Here is a 25,487-nt window from a genome sequence, read left to right on the forward strand (position 1 = left end):
CTTGATCAGGGTGGAGTATTTGCCATGTATAGCCAGACAATTTGTTTTCACATTGTCTAAAACTGAAGGTAGGCTAATGCAAACAAAGCATTCAAACTGCACTTTTACATAGCCAATAAGTCAGAGAAGTTATGTTAAGTGCACACCTAGTAACTTTGTTTTTGTGTAGCCCTGGTTAAGAAGCCATACAGCATTGTCCACATCAAAAAACATCACTGCCACTCAATACATAGCACAAATATTGTACATTTATTTAGATGTTGTATTTTTCAAGATTCAGAACTCTTTTGTTTCCCAACTTAGTGTCATTTTGTACAAGTTTATAATTTCAAAACCTTAGATGATCATAATCAGCTGTTCAATCTGTTTTGGTTTTCTAATACAATCATAGGTCCCATTAAGATGAACCCCAACTCAAACAGCACAGGCCAGTTTGCAGTGGAAATTGGTTTATTGTACAGACTGCAAAGATATTTTGTGGGATAAAAGTGGTAGGCAGCGACATCATTGACTTTACACCATATCGCTATTTCACCATAGTTACACATTCTGTAGGCTTCAGAAGATCACAATGAACCAACACGATAGAACTGGATAAACAACAAAGCTGACACACCTGTGAGAATTACACACCCACCGCAAGTCTTAATACTCACCAAGTTCCTGAGACAGTTCATCTGTGAGTGAGAGTTGGCAGGTTTTTCCTCTGATAGAAGTGGAGAGTAAAATTTCATTGCTACTTGCCATTTATAGTGTTTTCCAGATTTCGAAAAACCCAAACCAAATAAGACAGAAAAGTTATGACCAAAACTTTGACAATGATTACAGTTTTATTCTAGAAAATACCCCAGAGAGAGCAACCATTCTGCCTGTTAGAAAGCCTGGGCCGTAACCAGGACTGCCTTTGTTTAAAAGGATTATAACCAAATTCTAAGAGTAAACAATTCCTGGACCCCTAATTTCCCTTCGATCATCTCACGACATGTAGAAAAAAAATAAAATAAACATACATATTTTAAATTTGAAACTCATAAGTCAGCCTCCTCACTTAGGTTAGACGTGTTAGAGAACATGGGGCAGCCCTTTTTCTATCAGGAAGCCATTTTAAAGGAGCAGATGTTTAGTAGCTGCGTCCGAACAAAGTGTAGAACTGTGCGGGCTCCTTGCCGCTGACGCACATCTGACCTGACTGAAGGGTTTTAATGGGAGAGAAGGGGATGCACAGGCTTTTAGCTCCCATTGAAGGAGCTCCGGGCTCAAGGTCCTGGTCCCTGTTGAAAAAATAAATCATAATAATCAGTAAATGATCCAGCAGAAATCGACTAAGTTCTTGTTATAAACAGAATGTTTTAAATATGTCGGCCATACTTGGCAGTGGTCTTCTTGATCCAGTCCTCACACTCAATTCCTCCACAGAAAGGAATCTGAACAATCTATGAAAAGAAACACAGATGTATTCCTGATTGTTTGCTCCGATGTGGGATACACACTATAAACTGGACCGGTTCGAGGATAAAACACTAAAAATCCACCACACAAAAACTAAGACAGCCTTTATTTCAATTACACAGATTAAGGAGTGATTGAGACATTAGGAATGAAAAACATTCATCACATTAAAACAATCAAAACAAATCATCTTAAGGCAAATGACCTGCTCAAATTAAATGCTTAACCACAATACACTGTTGTGGAAATTTCTATAATCAAATAATGAGAGTCTATTCCAATAATAATTAATCTTGGAGGTTACAAAAAAATCTAAAAAAAAATGTCCTCGCAAAATTTTATGGCATTTAGAATTAGCAAATAGAAATAATTTTCATCACTAACTGATCTATAAAGCAAGAAAAGTTTAGCCTGATTTAACGTCACACAGTAAAAAAAGAGACTTTTTTACTAGGTGTATGAAAATATCTGGTTTCAACTGTAAATAATGTTTTCCAAATCAAGGCATTTAATCAAGCATTAGATCACACTTTATTACAAAACTGCAGAGTCTGAATATCAAGATGTTTACACAGAAATAAAGCACTTTCCAAAGCTTTAAAACGCCTAATGGAAATTCATTCATTTTCAAGGGATTTTAAAATGCTTGATTTTGTAACCTGAAAAAGTAAGGCTGGGGGGGAAGGAAAGGAAAAAAAAGGAGTGGATAAATGGAAAGACAGACAGATAATAGAAAGACAAATGGAAGGATGGATGGCGAATGGAGGAACCAATGAATGGATAGACAGGAAGTAATATGTGAGAATGCACAGTCTTCTTAGAAAAAGCCTAAGTAGAACCCATTTAGTCCATGAAAGCCGTGGAGCTAAAGCAGAACCTGTGGTACGATCAGAGGGACTCACCTTGCCCTGGTCCAACTCTTTCTGGAACGCCTCCATCGTGTCTACAGCCACCATGTGAGACTTCAGGTCGTCTGAAGCTCTGACGGTCACATTAAAGAGATTTTTATGAATATTAACCATCTTCTACTGTTGAAATATTTCACTCCTAGCAGGCAGTTATTCATTTTTTGAGCCCAGACTAACACCACAACAACACTGTGCCATCATGTTCAGGTGAAAGCTGGACGACGGTGATCCACACCGTGCTGCTTACTTCTTAAACAGGTTGTTCTGGATGTCCTCCAACATGCCCAGCAGTCTTTTCTCCACCTCAGCCTCTGGGATTGTCACCTTGGCGCCCGTGTCTCTCCTCACTGCGACACACTGCTTCTGCTGCAAGTCTTTGGGCCCCACTTCCAGACGGATGGGGACTCCCTACATGAAACAAACAGGAAAAAATAAAAAATAAACACTGGCGGAACGTAATTAGAAGTGGCTGACCTTGTAAGATATTCAACGATTTGATCATTTACACTTTCCAGACTGAATACTTGATTTTATGGGGGGAGAGGGGGGGGGGGGATTTCCACCTTCAAGTTAAAATCTACACAGAAGGAAGGAAGACCTTTAGCTCCCAGTGGTTGAACTTCCATCCTGGAGAGTAGTTGTCTCGCGTGTCGCTCTTCACCCTGACGCCGGCGTCCAGCAGCCTGCTCAGGTATTTGGAGCACTGAGCCAACAGGCCCTCCTTGTCCTGCTCCGACATGGATGCAGTGATCCCACATGGAATGATGACAACCTGAAAACAGGAGAACATTTAGCATATTTCATTTTAGGAGTCTAAAAAAAGTTGATGTCTTGAGTGCATTTTGTGTCTATGCGAGCGAAGTGGTGCGCTGATGGCAGTTTTCAGGTCGATTCAGATTTTTTTGTTTGTTTGTTCTGATTTGTCTGAACAGTTGCTAAATATGTACATGTCTTGAGTGTGTTTTGTATCTGTGTGAGCGCACCTGCAGGCAGGCCACCCTGGGTGGAAGGACGAGTCCCATGTTGTCCCCGTGAACCATGGTGAGCACACCGATGGTCCTGGTTGTGATGCCCCAGGAGTTCTGGAAGGCCAGCTGCTTCTCGCCCGGCTTCTTGGGGTCCTCGAACGCAATTTCAAACATCTTGGAGAAGTTCTGACCCAGATGGTGGGATGTAGCACCCTGTGGAGATTACAAAAATATTGATAAATACTTTACGATTCTCCGTGGAGAGTTGAAACGGTTTCCAGAATGCATAAATGCGCCGTAGGACAGGAATGAACCATGTTTCTGGGAAACGCATTATCCACTCCTGATATTCCCCACTGTGTCCCTGTCAGCATCCTATTCCCATCGTTATTTATTTCCCAGAGACATTCCCCAACGCAGCTGAGGGAATAAACAGCTTAAAATGTTGTCCTTATTCTCCTTATTTCTGTCCTTCCCATCACCCAAAATGTGTCGTATTTATCAATATGATCTTATGATTCGTTTCCCAAAGCTTATTCAGCTGCCATTAAACTAAAAATGTCATGTATTTGTAATCTGACGTTTGCTGGGAAATGTGTCGTTTTATATTTGTATGAATAATTTTATATTTTCATTCTTAATGAGATGGAGTGAAAGGGTCAGACAGACACCCTGGTGTGTTACCTGATGTTTGACTACATTTTTATTTGTGCTGTACAGAGCGGTTTTGAAAGGTGGCAATCAAATAAGTGCATTATTAATATTATCACTACCTGAATGGCTCGGTGGCTGGCAGAGATGAACGCCTCCACAGTGGTGGTGTAATCTCCTCCGGCAAACTTCTCCTTCTCCGTCTTCCTCCCCTTCACCACTGGGATGGCCATCAGCTCTTCATACACCCTGGCATACAGATCCAGGATCTGCAAAACCTATACATGGACAACCAAAGACAAAACAAAATCAACCAACCAATCTCTACAGGATGGAGTGGATAAGGAGGTGTGCAGGTGTGGTACCTCCTCGGCTGCCTCCTCTTTTGTGGCAAATGCCGTGTGTCCCTCTTGCCACAGGAACTCTCGTGTCCTGAGGAAGGGCTGCGGGTGTTTGAACTCCCACCTCTGAAATTATGAGACACAATGGAGAGTAAAAAAAAAAAAAAAGCAAAGATCTGTGCACTAATCAAGTTGTAAATCTTATGTAAAGAAAGGGAATGGGGGGAGGGTGAATTTTATTTACTAACCACAACGTTACACCACTGGTTGAGTTTGATCGGCAGATCCCTGTGGGACTGGACCCATTTAGCGTAGGCAGGATACATCACTGATATGAAAAAAAACGAAACATAAATCCAGTATCAACACAGCAGCAGGTTCATTAAAAACATGGAACTTTTTCAGAATCAGAAAGTTGTAGATATTTGCAAAATCAGAAAATAACTAATTAAAGGGGCATTATTATGTGTTTTCCAGGCACATAGTGTCATTTTATAGCACAGTAAAATAAAAATGCTCCTCAGCTGCAAAACCTATACATGGACAACCAATGTCCACGTAAAAGCAACACTCCAGGTAGGTTTTTGAATGGAAATGACATTATAACATGATGTAAAGCACAAAAAAAGTCAATTTTACATAAATCTGCCCCTTTAAGGATAAACTTATTTTTCAAACACTTGAATAACTTGGGGGAAAATATAATACACAATATATGACAGGATATACAGTAATTTAGAATGTTTGTGTGAAATGAACAAAAATAAAACATTTAGAAACAAAGCCTCTCGATTCTAGTTTGTATCTTATTACCAAAATTCACTGACTCCATCTATTGAATGTTGAGCTATAGTTCACATAATGCAACAACTTTTCAAGTTCATCTCTCTGGCTTTTATTTGTGTTTATATTCTTCACGTTCTTTCTTTTTTTACTTAAGCTGCATCTATAATTCTGAATTTATTTAATTTACCATAAGACATGTAAATGTAAGTCAAACAGAAGGTGGTTGGACAAACCTGTCTCACTGGTGGGTCTGACAGCGATGGGCTCAGCCAGCTCGGTTTTTCCTGAACGGGTTACCCAGGCAACCTGACAACAACCAACCACAGTGATTACAGGAAAATCAAGCATCATAACTGCTGTGAAGGGGGCAATACAACAATCCTAATCCATGTTAGATTAACCAATCATCTTCACAGAGTCCGTTTCAAGTAAGAATACTGGTTCTACTTCTCATCTCCTCCTCCTCGGCGTGCTGATTTACCTCAGGAGCGAAATCTGCAATGTGAGACTTTTCCTTCTCCAAAGCAGCTTGGGAGACAAACATTGGGAAGTAGCAGTTCTCTACGCCCAACTTCTTAATTTCCCTGTCAAAGAAGTCTTTAATTGCCTCCCAGATGGAGTAGGCCCACGGCCGCAGCACGTAGCAGCCGCTCACGTCGTAATACTCGATCATCTCCGCCTTGGTGATGACCTGACAGGGCAACCAAAAAATAATAAAAAAAAATATATATATATATTTGACTTTTATTCAAGCAGATTGAAAGTAATGTGAAGTGAGAATGACTCACCTGAGAGTACCAATCTGCAAGGTTCTCCTCTTTCTTGGCTTCCAAACCCAACCTGAGACGGGGGGAACAAAAAGCTTTTTAAAAAATTATACACAGTACCTTCTGTCGATTATTACATTTTTAAGGAATAGTTTGTTAAGGCTGTGATTATTGGGTTAAACACACACACACTTTTACATGTGCATTACATTAAGTAACCCCATGATGCACTTTTCAGTCCAGAAAACGATGCCACTCAAAGCAAGTTAGTCATCCGCAGCAAACTGACAAAATAAAACCAGTCCGTCACTTTTTTAGTAGTTTTTGAGGAACAAATTGTTTTTATTTTACTTGTCACATCTTAAAAACTTTTTTTTTTCATCCTAAAACTGTTACCATCCTACACCATACTCTCTTGTTCATTAGATTTTATGCTAGGTTTCTTGAAAATATTTCTAAAGAAGCACCACAAAATCAGTAATTTAGATTTTTTTAAATCACAGAAACTGCAAAGTTCTGTCGGAACTGAATTATTAGCATAGCATTTAAAAATATTGCCTCTATAATAATTTTGTCTTTAAATAATAGTGAAACCCACTGTGAAACAGAGTATTCTCTCACACAGTGTGACGTTGCCTCTGCTTATAAGATAAATAATGGCAACTCAAGGTAAGAAAACTGGAAAAATAGAGCTTTGACTGCTGTTGACCATCGTAGTTCCTTAGGAGAAATTGGATCCGTTTGCAGATTGGAACTTAAAAAAAGATGGGAAATCAAAATCTGATCGGTGCGTCTGCACTGAGACAATCCAGAATTAGTAGTACAGGAAGACAACAAAAGCCTGTAACCTGGAGGCTGACAGCAGACAGCAAGCAAGGACGATGCAGGTTTGGACTGAAACTGTTCTGACTCACCACTGACAGAAAATTCCTCCAGAGTGGCTGACTCACAGCGGCGTGCGCTTTTCTCAACAGATCCGTCTTGTGTCATCGTTTCCTCAGAGTGCCAGCACTGCTCTACAGCAGTGCTCTAAACCCGTCAGAGTCCATTCATACCAACAACATGCTCAGAACCGACAAAGGGACTCAGAATTCAGGCTTTTTATTGGCCGAGACCTTCCAACTTCACCACCACATAATTATAGATAGCCAGAAGAACAAGCAGCTTTGAACTAGCAGTGTGTGCCGACACGTCTGCCGCACGTCCATTTCCCTAAACCACAATGATTTCTGTTGAAAACAGCACCAGTAGATATGAAAAGTAAAAAGAACATTTTGTTCCTCGTTTTCCTAAAAAGTAACATATTTAAACCAGCATGTAGCTAAACTCAGACCAAAGCTCTCCAGTGTGAAGTTCAGGTTTATCTCGAACGCATTTTGAAACCTGAAACAGAAGACGGCTGCTACAGCTTCGCCTTCCTCTGTCGTGGTTGGTCTCTCACCGTGTCTGCTTCTTGGGGCCTTGGCCCTCTCCTCCACCTGCTCCGCCTCCTGACGTCTCCTTTCCTTGACCTCCCTTGTCTCCTTTTCCCTTCTTCCCTCCTCCTCCTCCCTGTTTCTCAGACTTGTTCTCCCTCTCCTTGCGGTTCTTGTCCTCTCCTCCGGTGGCTCCAGCAGCAGCCACCGGTTTGTAGTCCTCTCCGGTCAGAGACTTGTACTTCCCCTTCAGGTCCAGTAGAGTCTTCACGGCTTCATCTACCTGCTCCTAAAATGTGGCAGCAGCGTTACATTTTCTCATTTCCTTTCATTTGACTGTGAAAACAACCGGTGGCTGTCTTACCTTAGTGGCCTTCTCCGTCTTCAGCTTCCTCACCAGCTCCCCCTGCTGGGCCACCTGTGCGTAGAGTTCCTGAGCCTGTGGTGGCGTGCTGGACTGGGCACCGGTCTGAGCCGGGCCGGCTGGGGCCTGTAGGCCCGGCTTGTACTCCTGTCCAGTCTGCTGCTTGTACTCTGCCTTCAGAGCCAGCAGCTGCTTCACAGCAGCGTCCACCTGATCCTGATGAAACATCACAGGCTTTTCAGTGCCGTCCAAACTTCTAGCAACTTGGGTCAAAGTTGACTCGACATTTCTTGAGGGCCAAAAAAAAATTAAAGACTACAATTACAAGAAACTTTCATTTGAATTTTTGTCCTGAAATATTTAAACAAATAAAATATTTTCTTTAGAAGAAATTAATATGTAAATCATTGTAGATCCAAAAGTTATACTTTTTTTTGTGCATTTTGGGATTAGTCTATTCTCACAAAAAATCCCCCACATGATTCAGGTCACTCTTTATTTGTTTATAGTACTAAAAGATGAATACTTTGTGTTGTTTCTAATGTTTTTATGAGAGGATTTTAATTTTGTGGGTCGCAGTTTTCGCCTGACTGGAAAAAAGTTTCAATCTGCATCTACCAGATGTACTAAAAAAAAATCTATTCTGTAAAAAGAAAAAAAGGCACCTACTAAGTACTTTTTGTTATCCAATTAATTGGATAATCCAAAAAATACACAGATTATCTCTTCACTGTATTGATGTTAAGTCAAGCAGAAAGGCCTGAGATTTTAAATGTTTTTTTAGCTGCAGATGAATCCGTTGCTACAAATGATGAAGCATACACCAATGAAATGTTATTGTATTTTAAGCAATAACTTTTAATTTATTTGTATCTTTTAATGCATTTCTAATATTCTGATAGACTTAAGTGAGAATTCTGCAGTATGTCTCAGGTTTTTTTTATTCAATTAATCGATTAGTGATCTTAATTAATCATTAGTTGCAGCCCTAGACTTAAATAAAATAATGCAAAAAAAAAAGAAAAAAAAAATCATGCCACAACTTTATGTATTTATTTCTCAACATTTTTAAAAGCATGCATCGTTTTCTTTCTCTTCTAGTTCTTCATCACTTCGTCTTGGTCATTGCTTATCAAATAAAATCTTCACTGATTTAAGTTTGTGGATCCGACGTCACAAAATGTAAAACAGTTCAAGCATTACTGTCGATTAAAGGAGGGTGAATCTTACTTTGGGGGCTTTTTCAGTCTTCAGCTTCCTGACCAGCTCTCCTTGTTCAGCTACCTTCCCATAGAGGCCAGCGGCGGGAGCGGGGCTGATGCTGTTCCGGGTCGGGGCAGTGGTCTTCTGGGTCGGGGCAGCAGTCTTCTGGGCGGGGCTAGGGGCGTGGCCTGCTCCTGGATTGTAGTCCTGTCCTGTGGCCTGTTTGTACTCTTCTTTCAGGGCGAGCAGCTGCTTCACCGCTGCATCAATCTTGTCCTGCAGCAACGCCAACGAGCAAACTTCAGTTCCACATATTTCTCCGTCTCAAACTGAGTGCCTGGTTCAGGGACATTATTTGAAAACTGATCCTTCCTGAGTTGTTATTCATTACAATTGAGTTTCTACAACCAATTCATACCAAATAACGTGATAAGGCACTTTATCAACAGGCATACATGTGCATTAGAACTCATTTACATACGTAATCCAGCTAACTGGTGATAAATTTGCACTTAGATGCAAAAAGCTAGCTAGCAAGGGCTTTTTATCAGATATTTAGTGGCAGCTTTAACTGCCTCGAGAAAAAGTCCTGCGAGAAAAAAACTACTTACATGAGAATCTAAGATTAAATAGCCCTGTCACAACAAAAGTTAGGGTCTGTCATTACCGTATTTAAGGCCAACTTACATTCCCGTAATGGATTTAAGACATTTTAAGGATGCACAGACTCCCTGTGTTACACATTTGTATCCATTGGAACTGGGACTTTATTAAGATGAAGCAAAAACCTGAACATACTAAAAACAAAGCCGCTTCTCATGAGAAACTGTAATGATAGACATTTATTCTTTCATCCCAGCTTAGAAGTTATAGAATCAACTTTTGACAGCATGAACGCATGGATTGCTGATTCTGCCTGTAAAAAACTTATGTTTGTTTTTGTTCCTATGGAAACGTCTCTGAAGCATGCTTTATGCATGTTATTTTGATACAGAATTCAGTACTGTCTCTCTGAATACCTTGGGGGCCTTTTCAGACTTCAGTTTCCTCACAACTTCCCCCTGAAGAGCCACACGCTCATACAGGCCAGTAGAAGAGGAGGAAGAAGAAGAGGAGAAGGAAGTCACAGTGGTGGTGGCAGAGGAAGTGGGCGCGCCCATTCCTGGTTTGTAATCCTGACCAGTGATCGCTTTGAACTCCGCCTTGAGAGCCAGGAGCTGCTTCACTGCAGCATCAATCTGGTCCTGGTACCATCAGTAAAGGGATTTAGAGTTATGGCTGTTCATGACTCAACTTCACTCTCATGCAAACGCGACAGAGAGATGAACGGCGACGGAAGTGATGAGGAACGAGCAGAAAAAGATGAAATCAGTGACTGGACGGCTGAACATGCAATGAGGAAAACGTAGAACAAATCTGTCTGGGTGGAATAAATGACCGGTGGTGTGAGCGGTGACAGACAGACAGATGATCGTGGGTTAATAATTAACGTTTTGTACCTTCGGTGCTTTCTCTGCTTTCAGTTTCCTCACCAGCTCCCCCTGCTGGGAAACACGGGTGTACGGACAGGCGGTGGACTCTGACGCTGGTGCCGTTGGGGCAGATGCAGCGGGTGTGGCTGGAGCAGAGGTGGGCGGAGCCATGCCTGTCTTGTAGTCTACACCAGTCTGCTGTTTAAACTGAGCCTGCAACAGAGTTGGTTAAAAAGTTGAGATGTAGCCATTTTATCTGACTCCATCACTTCCAGTTCTTTCAGGCAAAGCAGGAATACCTTCAGAGAGAGGAGCTGCTGGACGGCCTTATCGACTTCCTCCTTGGAGGCTTTGGCAGCCTTTAGGTTGCGGACAGCTTCACCTTGAGCTACAACGCTTGAGAAAAGGTCAGCTGCTGCTGCTGAGGCTGAGGCGGGGGTCGGAGAAGGAGCAGAGACAGAGCTGGAAGGAGCTTTGGTAACCTTAGCGGGCTAAGAAATCAAGAGAAAAACAGGAAATTAATTCACCATACTTTTTTCAGAGAAATTATGGAGGTTCTGTTTTTTGTACTTGTCCAAATTGGTCAGACGACATGTTTAAAAAAAAGCCCAGCATAGAAATTACATATTTTTATGAACTCAAGAAGCCCGATGAATGAATGAATAAAAAAAAGAAAAAATCAGTTTTCTGACACATTAACAGATTCAGAGCTTCGTCTGAGTGTCGCCTGTGGCATGAAGTGGAAGTGAGGCTACATTTTCATCACTGACCGATCTGAACAACAATACACATCATTTGTATATCCACGCCATTTTATCTATATTTATTCATGTACGTCTTTCTGCTTCACTTCTTACTCGTTTTAAAAAAAAACATGCAGAATAACAAAAAGTGAGAAGTCTAATCGTTTTAAATGTTTAATACAGATGTACATGTTCAATATGCCTATTTCTAAGAACTGCACAGTATTTCTTGTTAGAATATTGTACAGTATACCATTACTATTGTTACATTAATCTTGTTCTTGTTTTTATTTCTTTAAAACACTAAACTTTTTGCGTGAATTTTTCAGTGACGTTACAACTGAATTTCCTCTTTGCGGGAAAATAAAGGCTGTTTGTTCTTTTCTATTCTACAGTTTCATTTCACAATCTTCACTCAGAGTGACGTCAAAGATATGTGAATGACATCTATGAGCTTCAGTCTTTCCTGCTTATCCAGCCTTGGAAGAACTGGTTGGTCCAGCTTTGCAATGTTCCTGCTAGTACCTGGCTTTTCTTCCCTACACATCAAGCAGAGTTTAAATGAAAACCTGAAGATTCTTCTCCTAAAACACTCACTGTGTTGCTGGAGACCTGGCTCTTGCTTTTGTCCTTTGACCCGGCCGTCGGCATCTCCTTGGTGTGTCCATCAGGGATGTAGAAGAGAACACAAGGACTCTCCTTGCAGCTGTTGGGACTTTAAACAGAAACACAGTCGTCTCCCCAAAAGAACAGCGGGATGTCATAGCAGTGTGGCAAAGTAATGATCCTTTACCTGATTGGCTCGTACGGCTGATCGCAGATGTAGAAGCCCCGCCTCTGGAGTTGGATGATGTCTCCTTTCTTCAGGCTCTTGAGACACGGATCTCCCAGCATCTTCTCCTCCAGCTGAGAGAGAGAGAGAGAGGCGGTCAAGAAGAAGAGCTTGCAAAAACGGAAACAGAAACTGGGAACTCCATACACAGCACACCCACCTTGCTGTTTTTGTTGATGTACTCTTTGAAGTCGTCGTCTTTGGTGATGACGGCCTTAGTGATGAGAGGCTGGTAGTTGATGCAGATGACGGGCAGCAGTGGGGCACTGCTGGTTTCAGCCAGCCAGGTGATCTTGGTCGTCTTCTTGTAGTCCTTGTTGTCCAGGTCCAGGCGAGCCTCAATGGATGCCACCTTACTGTCCGGCGCTCTGAGTGACGGGAGAGGAGGTGAGGACAAGGACACACAGCTTTCATGCATGGATACGCGGGGTTAACGTGAACCAGCCGGACGTACTTGTTGATCTTAGTGATGATGAGGTTGCCCCAGTTGATGAAAGTGACCGTCTCTCCTTCTGTCAAAGTCTCGGCGTCTGCTCCTTCAATCAGAACATGAGGTCCGTACCAAACTTCCTTCAAGCCGACCTCTTCGTTCTGTAGGCAGGGTTAATATTGAACTCGGTGAGGTTTGCTGTAAGTCAGTGTACGCCTTAAATAGTCAAGTACTGAACTGAAAATAAGTGGCTAAAAGTCCTGTCCAAAAAGGTTAAAAAAAAACAACCTAAAAACTACAAATTAGGACTGGGTGATATGGACATAGAATTTTATCATAGTATTTTGTGGTACTGATAAATATGATTATAGAAACTATCTATTGCTTATTTTTTTTAGATAACTGCATGGCTCAGCAAGTACTGATCATGAAAAGTAGTTCATTTTGAAATGCAAAGCAATTACATTTAATCATATTTTCAAATTCACTGATATTTGTTGATGCTCCCAATATATAGTAAAAATAAATAGTAAAAAATACTGTCAGCTTTGCTTTTCGTAAATCATTAATTAAAGTTTATTGACAACAATAAATCAAAATTCATATTATGACAAGACATTTTTTGCAATAATTATAAATGCCTTATATGACTACACATATCAAATAATATTCAAATCTGAATGCAGGTAAATAGGTGGGCAGCCATTACAATTTTCTGACCGATCAATAATCTTTAAAACAACCCCAGATCTGCCAGCTCCAACCGATACAGATCATTTTTTTGTGTGTGTGAAATGTTGCCATATTTTACAACAACATTGCTAAGCAAGACCTTTGCAGATGTGCATAAGACTGGTTTTTATGTATATATTGGACGATTGCTCATCTCCCAGGAAGATTAAGGCCATAAACCTACTAACCTTGGGATGTTTGGCCACCTCCTGCATCTCCTCTGTTGCCTCTGGGACTGAAACCGGAACCACATAGGAGCTGGACAGAGCTGTGTACCTGGGAGCTACAGGGTCAATAACCTGACATGGCAACACAGAGAAGAGATTCACAGGTCAGTAAGAGCCACATGAACATACTGACATTAAAAAATATCTGACAAACAAAAAGGGCAAAGAAGCAAATAGTGGAACTTAAAGCTTATTTGTAAAATAAACCCAAAGAAAGCCTGACAAGCTCAGAAAGAAACAAATGCAGAGTGTGAGCAACAAAACAGAAAAATAAAGAAAAACTGATTTCATGAGTGGATCATGTTCACCTAAGTGTCAGTTCAAATTTTTCCATTTAACCAGCCTGTTTACAAACAGCCAACAATCTAGCTGTAACAATGTGTCAGACACACCACGCGACAAAGAAGCTGAAGCAATCTTAATGAAAAAGACGCTAAAGAAGCAGAATCAGACTATCGCAACTGATTCTTCATCTCTGGTGTTTAAGATTTGACCTACCAAGACCAATTTTAGCCAATTTTGGATATTATAGTTAAAGTAATCTTTTACTCAAACTTTTAAGTAAAGAAAACATAATTTAAAATTTAAAAGTTAATTGCCCTTAGAATCTTGTATTAGCAAAGTTAGTACTTAGATCTGTTAGCAAATGGCGCAGTTAGCATTTCCAAACCCTTCACTCCATTCAACCTCCTTTGTAACTCCTGAAGGCTCAGTCTCTGTTGTCAGAGCAAAGATGGCTAACTCAAAATCTTCAGTCAGTAACAACTTCCACATTGAAGAGGTTCATTGTCAATATAATTTAGGACCACTAGGCTGTAGTGTTTTTTTCTCCCCACAGGTCAGGGTCAATCAACGGAGAAAAATCAATCCAAGACGCTGGCTGTTTTCAGAAAGGACAAACTTCAAACAGGCCATTAAATGAATGTTTCCTTTACATTATCCAACAAAATCATTTAAAAAGTTCTAACTATTTTTTGCCATTTTCTGTCATAATAAAAAGCTAAAGTATTTCATATCTCAACATTGTTCGTACCTTAATTTCCTTGTAATTTTAATAAATAGCTCAAAGATGAGTAGGCAGGATCTTAGAATGCAGTAAAATGTGCTTTGTTGCATGGTAAATATGTAAAAGGTTGTTTCCAAACAGCTGAGAACAAAGGGTGAAAGATGAACAATGGATGGGGAGAACGACAAAGGGATGAATGGGTTGGGAGGCCATTTAGTTTAACTGAAACAAACAATAAACCTGTAAATAACTGTTACTATTAATCTCTAGGAGGAGCTCATAACATGAATCTATCGTTTTGCTTGTGTTGGTTTGGCTGGTGAACGACTGCAGCGCATGACAGAAGCAGGGTGGGTCAGAATGAGGAAGAGGAGGAAGAGGAGGACGTGGTGGAGGAGTACCTTCAGACAGCTAACGGGCAGCTTGGAAACAGAAGAGTGAGATGTTTGTTGAATGTCAGGTACAAAGAGGGAGGAACAGAGAAAGGAAAAGAGGCAGACACATTGGCACATAATGTACTTTTCACTTGGTTTTGCGGGTTCCTGTTTTTGTTTTCTGAATTTTGTGCCTTTTACTCCTCTTCAAACATCATTGAAAAAAAGAAAAAAGAAAACACTGATGTTGATGAAGCTTTTCATTTCTCCTCAGCAACACGACAGCAAATTGTCAAAGTAAAATAATTGGAAAAAACCCCCGACAAGAGCAGCCAGAGCGTATGGTACAAACTAAAAGATAGAAAGCGGCTGAGGTGAAGAGTAAAATAATATCAGCTGAGCAACAAAAATCCCAGAGAAACAGACATAGAACTCCAAAAAACACACCAGCAAGAGGCGGCGGACTGCCACTGGAGCTGAATGATAACAGGAACCCTCAGGGCCACATTATTACAACGGCGATCACAATTATCTCATATTTACCACACGACTCTCTAAAATTTACACATTGGGATAAAAAAAACTCCAACTAAAACCAGAGCATTCCCTCCCACGTCACCATGTGCTTGGTTAAGATGAGGGATTCCTTCAGGGTCAGTGATTTAATGAAGTTGGTTGAGTTTTCCCAGGTTTTAATTACATCGCGCTGCATTTTAATGGATCTGAATCTGAAATGATTGGATTATACTGTATGACATGACTTTAATTGGATCTGATGTTTCTGTAAAGTCTTTTGAGATGCAGTTTGTAGCAAATTAACACTTTAATAAATAATATGAATGGAACTGAAGTGAAAATATGAAGAGTCCCAACAGAAAAGCAGATTTCTGAAGGTGTGTTTTGCATTTTGCAACCTTTTGTTTTAGCATCAACCGTCTGGACAGTGCAGAGGTGGAGCATGTGGACCAGACATGATGCGTTTAGCCGGGTGTATGAGTTTATTTTAAGCAATCTATGCTGGAATAAAACCTCCATCTTTACAATAAGTAGAGCTTTGTGTTTGCGGTGTGCGTTCAGAATTTTTACGTAATTTTATTAAAACTGAGCTTAAAATTTATCAGTAGAAATTTTTTAAAGGCACAGCGCCCTTTTTTTCTACCCGGTTTTAAGATCATGCTGCAAGTGCTAACAAAGGAAAGCAACACGGTTAAAAATATTTAAGATGATGTGTGAAGTGAAATGATGCAGATGATATTGCACATAAAAGAGATGAGGAAGAGAATGAGGGGCAGGCAGAGGAAAAAAGATATAAAGGTAGCTGAAAGCATGAAACAGAAAAAGCAGCTAGAAGCCATGCTGGTTGTAAGACATAAGGAGATGATTTATGGAGAGTAAAGGCCAAGGCTGTCAGATCCAGGTACGTTTATGGTTTGTGCACAAACCTGACTGAATGTTCGTCTCTTAAAAATAACATTTTTCTTACACGCAGGCTAATAAGTGATGAGCAAACAGGCTGCGTGGTAGTTTCAGTTTAGCTTTTAACATCAGCTTGCTTCATCATAATGTAAAAAAGGTTGCCATGTTCACAAAAAGGACAGTAATTGAAATTTTATTTAGCTAAAGCGTCTGGATTTCACCATATCAGTAATAAGTTTTACTCAAATATACCAGCCAATGACAAACTGAAGGACTGACAAACTACAACCAGCAGCAAACAGTCCATCTATTAATACATGATCATAATAATGACAGACAAATAACTTTGCTAGTGTAATTATGGGAGTCTGTTTTCAGTATTTGTTTGAGGCGATGTGGAAAAGCTGAACTGGCTTCAACATAAACTAAGATAAGATGTATATGAATATAAATACCTTCTTATTGAAGGACCAGATCTTGTCCCACTCCATGTTCACCACTGACCTCGACCCACCCTGAGGACAAAAGATGAGGGAAAACATTCTGATTGGTCAATTTATATAACAATGTTAAGTGAATAATATTTCCCTCTACTCTTTGACATAAGATGCTACAGCTAGTTTTCAAAAGGCTTCAGCATTTCTTCTCTCACACAGCAGCATGACATTACCTCACTTCCTATATAAATAATTAATGACCACTCAAGGATCAGGAAAGCGAAACCTAATGCTACTAATATAATATAATATAATATAATATAATATAATATAATATAATATAATATATAGATGTTATTGACTAATCAAACTTTCTGGTTTTTAAGATTTAATTTTGGGAAAATTTAGATTTTTTTTTCACCAAAGAACTCTTCCGGGTTTCCATAGTTCAGAGTGATGTTAACCCACCACAATCATGTTTTACAGCTTCTATTTATTTCCACTTTGAATCCAAGTTAACTCTCAGTAGGAATGGTTGAAATAAAATCTAATTTTTTAAGATATTCTTTTGTAATTTGTATTCTGGCTTTCAGACCTTTTCAGAGGTAGATAAGATCAGTGGATAAGATTAGATTTACATGTAAATATTGGCCAATCGCAGCGTTTCTAAAAGTAAGGATTTATCAGTGAACCCCTACATATTAGAGTTCAGAAAGAGAACTTAGAACGGGATAAAATTAGTATCTGCAGTTCAAAACTTTACAAACTGGTGGCCATTAAACCACAATCAATACTTTTAGAAACGCATCAGTAATGTCTTAGGATCTGGCCTTCTAAGCTATGATGAAGCAGTCTCTCTCTTCAGTAACAGCTGGACATACCTGGGCTGCTATGAACTGCTTCAGACCGTCCACAGTCATTCCTCTCCTCAACACTCCTCTCACAGTAGGGAAGCGAGGATCGTCCCTGGAAAACAAGATGGCACAAAGGTTAAAAACAACTACAGAAATAGAGGGAAAACAGCACACAGGTCCTGATATATTAACCAGAATAAGCTTACCACCCGTCCACATATCCCTGGTCAACAAACCAGGTGAGTTTCCGTTTGGACAGCACTGTGTTATTGAGATTGAGCCTGGCGTACTCCCAGACGTAGGGCTTCCTGATGCCCAGAGCTTCGATAAACCAGTAGAATTGCTCGTCACGGTCGTGATACTCGGTGGTCCTGAGAGCATGAGTGACCCCCTCCAGACTGTCCACAATGGGGCAGGCAAAGTCATACGTTGGGTAGACTCTGGAAGAAAAGGGAAGCAGGAGTGACTGCTTGATGAATATGTTGAAACAAATGCTTAAAGATGCAATACGAGCATCTGGAGTATCTGGAGGTTTCAGTAAGACTTTTTAAGACCTATTTAATGCCACCTTGAAGCAAATTAACCAAAAAAACTAGCAAGCATAGCAAAGACTGACATTTCTGGGATCTGTTTGTGGCTTTTATGCTTCTCACACTGCTTTTGGCTCTCTCATACTGCCAAACTTTAAATATTTTTTTCCTTCCCAGAATGCACCTTGCCTCGTATGGGTAGCAACAGATGTGAGCCAGCGGCGAAGATGAACGTCAAAAGTCGATAAATTTGCACTTTCCAGAAGATGTTTTTGCTAGCAAGATGCAAAAGACGCTAGTTAGCTAGCAAGGGTATATTAGCAGCTAGTTAGCGGAAGCCTCAACCACCTCATGTCGCAATGATATCTGTGAGCTACGCAAACTTTTGCCTTACAGAAAATTACCACGAGAAAAAAGAGCTACATATGACATTAAATAGCCCTGCCATGACAACATTTAAGACCCGTGCTGAGGCCAACTCAGAATTTTTTCATGTATTTAAGATATTTTAAGGCCTTGATTTTAGATATTTGACTTTCAGGCTTTTCAAGGATGCATGGACACCCTGTCCTTTTTTGTTTGTTTTTTAAAGCCATCTATAAGCTTGTTTTATTTATTTCTGAAGTTTGCTTGTTTTGTACAACATATATTATTTAGTATTCATAATGTGAATCTGTGCAAAAAGTAGCTAAAAAGTCAAAACCGGTTTCTCAAACGAAAGACACATACTTGTAGGTAGTTCCGGTGCGCGGGTGGGGGGCGTTCTTGCAGCGGTACAGGGTGGGGTCTCTCAAGCAGCCGTTGTTGGAGCTCATGTCGATCTTGGCTCTCATGCAGCAGCTCTGACCGTACTCTGTCCCGGCCTTCATTTCAGCCCACATCTTCATGTTCTGCTCCACAGCTGCGAGTGGACAAGCAACATGCCAGTTAGTTTGCGAGCTTTTTGATTTGAAACAACTCAGCGATGGCTCCGCACGCCGTACTGTTGTTTCTGCACCGGGACTCAGTGCGCTGCTCCCTCTCCTGCTTCATCTGCTCAGGAGGGGTGTCATCGATGTAGGCTTTGCCCTCGGCAAGCAGCTTCTCTGCCAGCCGCATGATGATGGGAAAATGGTCGCTGGTGTAGGTGAACTGGTCTGGATGGATCTGGAGCATGGCGACGTCTTCCAGGATAACCTGAGGTGAAGTACCAAGACAGAGCACAGAGGTAAATCCTCTGCTTTGCTATGAAACTTATTGTACACACTGATTAGATACAATGTCACTAATTCTCAATCGTTTCGCATTCTGACAGTACCAGACCTTCTCAAAGTCCTCCTTCTCCTTCTCCGGGTTGGTGTCGTCGAAGCGCATGATGAGCTTCCCTTTAAATGTCACCTGGTAGTGCTGGTTCAGCAGGGCTGCTTTGGCGTGGCCGATGTGCAGGTACCTGCTCACAGAGAGACACCGAGGCAGTTCAACTTAGGAGACGTGGAAATCAACCTTCATCAGAACAGAGCAGATTAAAAGTGCAGCCCTACCCGCTCGCCTCCGGAGGGAATCGAACTACCACCTTCCCTATCTCAGCTCCAGGCAAATCCACAAACTTCCCAACATCCTGCTTCTTCTCACCTGACTGGAACATGTTAATTAAAGATAAATTACCCATTAGAACCAGTCAGTACAAATGGAATCATCATGATTTGCTTTGTTTCTGCACTGCAAAAGTCACAAAATCTTACCAAGACTTTTTAGTCTGGTTTCTAGTGAAAATATCTTAGTACAGTTAAATAAAACAGAATTAACCCACAAGTAACTTTTCAGCAAGTTGTAGGATCTTTTTTAAGCTGCACTGGCAGACTACTTCATTTATAACAAGACATTTTTCCCATTTTAAAAGTGAAAACATCTTGCTGTGGAACTAATACTTTTAAAATCAACATTAAGGAATAATTTACTTAAAACAAACTCCTATATCACCTTCAAAGGTTACTTGTAAGTTAGTACAGTTGAAATAAGACAAAACTAAGACCAAAAAATACTTGGTGAGATTTTGTGTTTTTGCAGTGTGTGCAAGGGTAAAACCTGAAAGCATAACCAATTCATGGTTAAGAGAGAACAGAAATAAGTCTTACATTGGAGTTGTTCTTCACAGGTTTCTTGCTGGCGTACTTGCTGCCCACAGAAGAGAAGGGAACCTGCGAGTTCAGGAAGAAGAACCAGCGTCTGACGTGAGGGAAAGCTTTGCTCTGACTTGGCCAACTGCTCTGATCTACGGAGAAAAGAAATTCACAAGCTGAGCTGCTGCAGTATACATGTATAATGGGGAAAAGACAAAACCTGGATGTCAGCTACCTTTCAGAGCGGCCCACACAGACAGATCAGCCAGGGTGAGGGCGTGTCCGACCAGGAAGGTCCGCAAAGACAGGGCCTTGTCCAGGTCGCCCAGCGCCAGCGTCAGGTCAGGCTGATCGCACAACCGGCGAGCGCTGAACTCCAGCCAATGGTCAACCTGAAGCCACCAATCACATTAAAAGGTCGTCAATCCAGAGTGAGTGTAAAACACCTCCACCCAGTCTGAATGTACCGACCTCAGTCTGCTCCATCATGTTGGCTCCGTAGAGGCCGAGGGCGGGAGCCACCCGGGCCAGGTAGCGGCTGATGGAGTTGGTGTCGCTGAACTGGACTGAACTAGAGAAAAAAAGAAAGACATATAGATTTTGTGGCTTAAAAGTACAATCTCTGTTTTGGTTTTTTTTAAGGTACAAATAACAGAAAATATCTTGTTAAAATATGACTTATTTCAATCATTCCTGACCTGAAATCAAAGTTGAAATAAAGAGAAGAAATAAAACAAACTTGTCAAACAAGATGGTAATTCTAGGGTAGATTATCATCACTCTGAAAACCCAAGTAGTGCATTGATGAAAAAAAACTCCAGATTGTTCAAAAATTAAATCTTCAAAAAAAGAAAATTTCATTAGTTGATCAAATCAGTTCATTGGCTGTTCTGTCAAATCATACCTGTTCGGATAGAGTGCTTTAAAATTATATCCGTACAGTTTAAACTTTACCACAGGGGTAGGAATATTTTTTATGTGTTTGTTACCAAGTTTCCATAAAGAACAATCATAAAACAGATCAAGCATGTCACTTACTCTGAGATGTGAAGGCTGTTGTCTTTCCCTTCCTCCACAGACACCTGCACAGTGTCCTTCACATGCTCTGCAGTCAAAAGCGCTCCTGTAGAACCAGTAATTTTTTTATTATTATTATTTTCTCTCTGCAAAACAAGAGTCTCACTTCATAAATGATATCAGAAACAATAATCTGGATCTGGAGTTAAACCTGTAGCTCTTTGGACCTTCTACAAAATGACAAAGAACCAACTAAACTTTTAAAAACATAGATATAATGGAAAGAACCCACACATTCATAAGGAGAACCTTAGGTCGGGATTCAAACCTAGAAATCTTCTTGCTGCAAAGAACCAGTGCTACCAGTCTAATTATATTTTATCTTTTTCTGTCATCTCTGCATATCAAAGATGTTTTTGTAACTCTAGACAGAAAGTTTTTCTAGTTCCCAGAAACAGAGATGGCATCAGATAAAAAAACAAAAACGAAAGTTCAACAAATATGCAGACCAGTCACACGTTTCAGTGTGCTTGCATCAGCCTGCTGTATTCCCTCTGAGGTACAAAAGAGGGCGCTGTTTGACCTACTGACTTGGATAGTCACTACAGTAGATTATCCAAGTGCAACACTGGATTAACCACTGGAATTGTAATATCAAGTAGAAAGAATCAAGTACAATGTGACAAAGAAGGCTAACAGATTATCTAAACAGGAAATCAAGGCATATACAATAACTATGACTTCAGAGCCACTTCAAGGCTCAGAGTGACAATCCGACACTCGATGTGTGCCACAGTAAAATCTGTGTTTACTGATGTGTTACTTTCAAGTTCAAAGAGCTGATTACAATAAATAACAAAATGACATGTGGAGCTACAATGACTGTGTGTATAATGTGTAACGTTACACATTATACACACATAGATATAATTTTAGGACAGGGGAAAATTACAGGAACCGTCTACATCTGTGGCTTTTTAGACCGCCACGACTACAAGTTAGCTGCCGTGGCGGAGCTCCTGCAGACCGACTAGATGAGCGGAGGTGAACAGGATATAATAGGATACATCATGGACACTCATTACCAATTTACACACTTTTTTCTGATATAGTCGGAAACTTTTTACTGATTTATTTTTATTTTATATTGTACGATTTAAGTCATTTCATGTCGCTCCAAAAATAAGCATAACACGAATATAAATACAGAGGAAAAATTAGAGCAGTGTTTTGTTTTGCTAGCTGCTGAGCTGTCACCCGGGGCGCGTGCAGGTTCACGGGCTTATTGAAGCTGGGATAACAAACAGACCGCAGCTGGAGCTCACCTAGAGGCGGGTTGTTGCTGTTAATGGTCAGGTTTAACGCCATACTGCCGGATTCTTCCTGTGCGCAGCCTGTATTGTCTTCACAGTGATGAACAGAAACCAGAGAAAGCAAAAGACATACAGGAGCCTTTCTCCACACGCCACACCAGCCGCTACAGCCCGGAAAAAGAGAGTGAGAGTTATTCTGTGATGAACAACAAGGTGCAAGAGGAGGCAACACTGCCCCCTGCTGTACCGGAAGATACATAAGTGCCTCCAGTGAGTATGACTGCCCTTGCAATAGTTTCTGCTTCAGCTTTCACAATTTGTTGCAGTTAAGCCAAAAGAAAAATGACAAATACCTTTCAAAACTGTTAACAACTAAGTATCTGAAAAATGTGGCACATACTAATATTCAGACCACTCAAACAGTGCTTCGTAGAATCATTGTAGGTATACTTTTGAACTAGTTTAGAGCATGTCTCTACCAGCTTTACATGGTTGTATAGTTTGAGCTCTGGCAGACTCGACTTCTTGACCCATTCATGAAGAAACCTAGCTTAAATATCAAAGAAAAGATTAAACTCACAACATCAGATCGTAACTGTACACAACGACAAAATATGAAGTTTTTGTTTCCACTTTTGCAGGGTAAAGTCGCAAATTCCTTGAAATCTTACATTAATTAATTCAATTCAATAGTTTTACTACTGTAACTACTGCAAGAACAATAACAAACAAGTCGATACTTAAATAAATAAAACGTGTTTTTTTTATTATTCACGCCTCCATTGAATCTTCTAGTGTTCAGCCCGCGATGTTCATTTTTAATTTATGTTTTAGAATCAAAATTGAGGCGGAACTCAAGACAAACACTGCTGTTTCCGACCGGAGTCGTTTCAATGTACGTTCCGTTTTTCTGCAGAGCGCTTCAGTAAAACAAAGTTTGGCAGAACAGATCGTTTGTGTCCAGCGTGGTGGACCTGTGCCCTTCTTATTTTTCTGACTTGGTAAGAAAAACAATAACTCCGAAGATTAATGTAACATTACTTAGATGTTTGTTGTTTTCCTTTTTTGCTCGTCGTCCATCCCATAGCTTGCATGTAACTTTGTGTTCAAACAAAGCTACATGCAATAATTAGACAGAAATTCGCAGCCTGAGTTTATGTTATTGTTGGTTCTTCATATGCAAGTTGTAATTGTGCAAATAATATTAGTGTTATTTGCGTCAAATGCTTTGTTTATTGCAGGATTTTTTATTTATTTATATTGAACAAATACATATGACCAATAAACATACAGTAGAGAAACAGAGGGATATTACATATAGAAGAAGAGAAAAAAGAATTTCATGTAGAAATATTAATATTAACTTCCATTATATACAAATAAGTCAGGATAAATAAAAAAATGTCTAAAAATGCAAGTAATTATTCTTCTGCAAACACTTTATATATATAGCTTCTTTGTGTGCTTTGGAGTTTCTGTGCTGATTAATTCTTTTGCGAAGCAATAAAAGCTGGGTAGCTCTTGAATTGCTACAAAATAAAGCTGTATTTCCTCCTTCAGCCCACTGGCTGCAATGTTGACACCTTGAGAAGCCATTAGACCTAAATTCTGAACATCATGGCATGGAGTGCATCCCAGTTTTCCATGTCTGGTATATAACCATTTATTTTAGCTTTTAAACTGGTTCTATTGATCCTGTGTCCAGACAGAGGGATAATCAGTAGCCCAGCATCATGACCTGTTTGTTCTGAAGATCCTCCAACTTCCACTTCTCTTCCTAACATGGCGCCTCCTCACCCTGACTCTCATACTGATAGGAGGAACCACAGAGCTCTGTTAGGTTAAAGCTCATCTTCTGAAGTTGGGATATTTTTCCTCCAATAGGTTCCAGAGAATCACCTCAAACCAGATGTTGGACTGGATTTTATTTCAGTGCCATTTGTGAATGTTAGAGCCTCAGTTTCAACAGTGGAGCTATAAAAGTTGAAAAAGGTTGGAGAAAGTCTCATCAACATTAATATTTCCACTAAGAGGCAAAAAACAAAACTGTTTGATAAAGGAAAAGCCTCTCAGACTCTGAGCCCGACAGCGCCAAACTTTTTGTTTAATATTAGACAATTAATTTAATTTCACATAATTATCGCGGTCGAAGCCATTAGTTTGTTAATTAGTTAATGAAACATACTTACCGTGTTTGATGTTTGTAAATGACGTATACTCAAAAAGAACGAAGTAATTAGTCCAAGTTTGTCGTTTATTGAAAGTTCAGAAACTACAGCGGCTGTGATGCACCAAGACAAAGGTAAAAAAAAAAAAAAAGGTAAAACAACCCGAACAGGTGATTAACTCTAAACGATTCGCACCTTTTTACTCTCCGTCTCTCTGTCATTTAAGCACACCCGTTGCCATGGCAACCGCCTGCGCTACACAAGCCGACCAGAGATTATAACATAAAACATGATATGTTTTATGTTAAAAACATAACATTCGGTCCGTTACGATATTAGGTTTGCAGGCTTGATATTTATTTTGCGATCATTAATAAACTTCTCATGAACACAGCGGTGGTTGATTAGTTCATTTTAAACTCCTGCTCTGTTATTTATTTTGTTAATGGAACCGAAACGCACAGAATTGCGCAACACCTTGTTGAAACAACATTTACTGAGATTGTTCGTTGGGTCATTAATTTGAACATGTTTTGTTGATTTTTTTGTTGTAGTTCTTTCATAAAGTTACGAACGTTTTAAGCAAGTCAGAGGAGGACGTGCTGGTTTGAGCGTCCTGCCGGTGTTACGTCAATCCGCGTTTCCCCATCAGATACGGTTCCCCCTGCGTCTTCTTGCCGCTCCGCCCCGCCCACGCGGCAAAATACGCGCGTGCTCGTGGTGAGCACTGAGAAAACACGCGCATAAGGAACTACGGCCACCGTGAAAGCTCAAACAACATGTTTCGGCAAAGTTGTCACTTTCTTCACGTTTTAGCGGGAAACTAATTATAATAACAATATTAACAATAACAACAATAATAATACTAGTAATAATAATAATAATAAATAATAGTGATGATAAATACATAAATGTCACATAGATATTATAATTATTATAAATGTATATATATATATATATGTTTAGTTATATATACATATATATA

The 25,487-nt window shown here is 40.1% G+C and overlaps 2 protein-coding genes across 5 annotated transcripts in view; one reads left to right on the top strand and one right to left on the bottom strand.

Annotated features, from left to right (window-relative positions):
- Positions 1 to 226: 226 nt before the first annotated feature.
- On the bottom strand, positions 227 to 22,502 carry eprs1 (glutamyl-prolyl-tRNA synthetase 1). Of its 3 annotated transcripts, XM_008404841.2 has the most exons (36): positions 22,347 to 22,502; positions 21,043 to 21,127; positions 20,476 to 20,575; positions 20,240 to 20,396; positions 20,020 to 20,156; positions 19,426 to 19,520; positions 19,208 to 19,334; positions 18,889 to 19,081; positions 18,635 to 18,806; positions 17,582 to 17,815; positions 17,403 to 17,487; positions 16,540 to 16,599; positions 14,696 to 14,716; positions 13,250 to 13,360; positions 12,354 to 12,490; positions 12,060 to 12,267; positions 11,861 to 11,973; positions 11,665 to 11,782; positions 10,624 to 10,815; positions 10,352 to 10,537; positions 9,872 to 10,096; positions 8,880 to 9,128; positions 7,650 to 7,865; positions 7,312 to 7,574; positions 5,892 to 5,943; positions 5,585 to 5,794; positions 5,337 to 5,409; positions 4,566 to 4,645; positions 4,342 to 4,443; positions 4,099 to 4,254; positions 3,341 to 3,538; positions 2,956 to 3,129; positions 2,605 to 2,765; positions 2,352 to 2,430; positions 1,369 to 1,433; positions 227 to 1,271 (listed from the first exon to the last, which is right to left on the bottom strand). In XM_008404841.2, the coding sequence occupies exons 1-36, from the start codon at positions 22,387 to 22,389 to the stop codon at positions 1,121 to 1,123; spliced, it is 5,028 nt and encodes a 1,675-aa protein (XP_008403063.2). In that variant the 5' UTR covers positions 22,390 to 22,502; the 3' UTR covers positions 227 to 1,120. The 3 variants fall into 3 exon arrangements, with proteins under 3 accessions (XP_008403063.2, XP_008403064.2, XP_008403065.2); XM_008404842.2 differs by lacking the exon at positions 14,696 to 14,716; XM_008404843.2 differs by lacking the exon at positions 9,872 to 10,096.
- Positions 22,503 to 22,531: 29 nt separating this feature from the next.
- tdp1 (tyrosyl-DNA phosphodiesterase 1) overlaps positions 22,532 to 25,487 on the top strand; it is a 10,676-nt gene continuing 7,720 nt past the window's right edge. Inside the window, exon 1 of one of the 2 annotated variants that reach the window (XM_008404846.2) lies at positions 22,532 to 22,604. The gene's annotated coding sequence lies outside the window, so the exon portion shown is untranslated. Of the gene's footprint in view, positions 22,605 to 23,207; positions 23,336 to 25,487 lie in introns of those variants that run through there. The other variant, XM_008404845.1, reaches the window with a different exon arrangement.

This window comes from Poecilia reticulata, linkage group LG3 (assembly GCF_000633615.1).
Source record: "Poecilia reticulata strain Guanapo linkage group LG3, Guppy_female_1.0+MT, whole genome shotgun sequence".
NCBI lineage: Eukaryota > Metazoa > Chordata > Actinopteri > Cyprinodontiformes > Poeciliidae > Poecilia > Poecilia reticulata.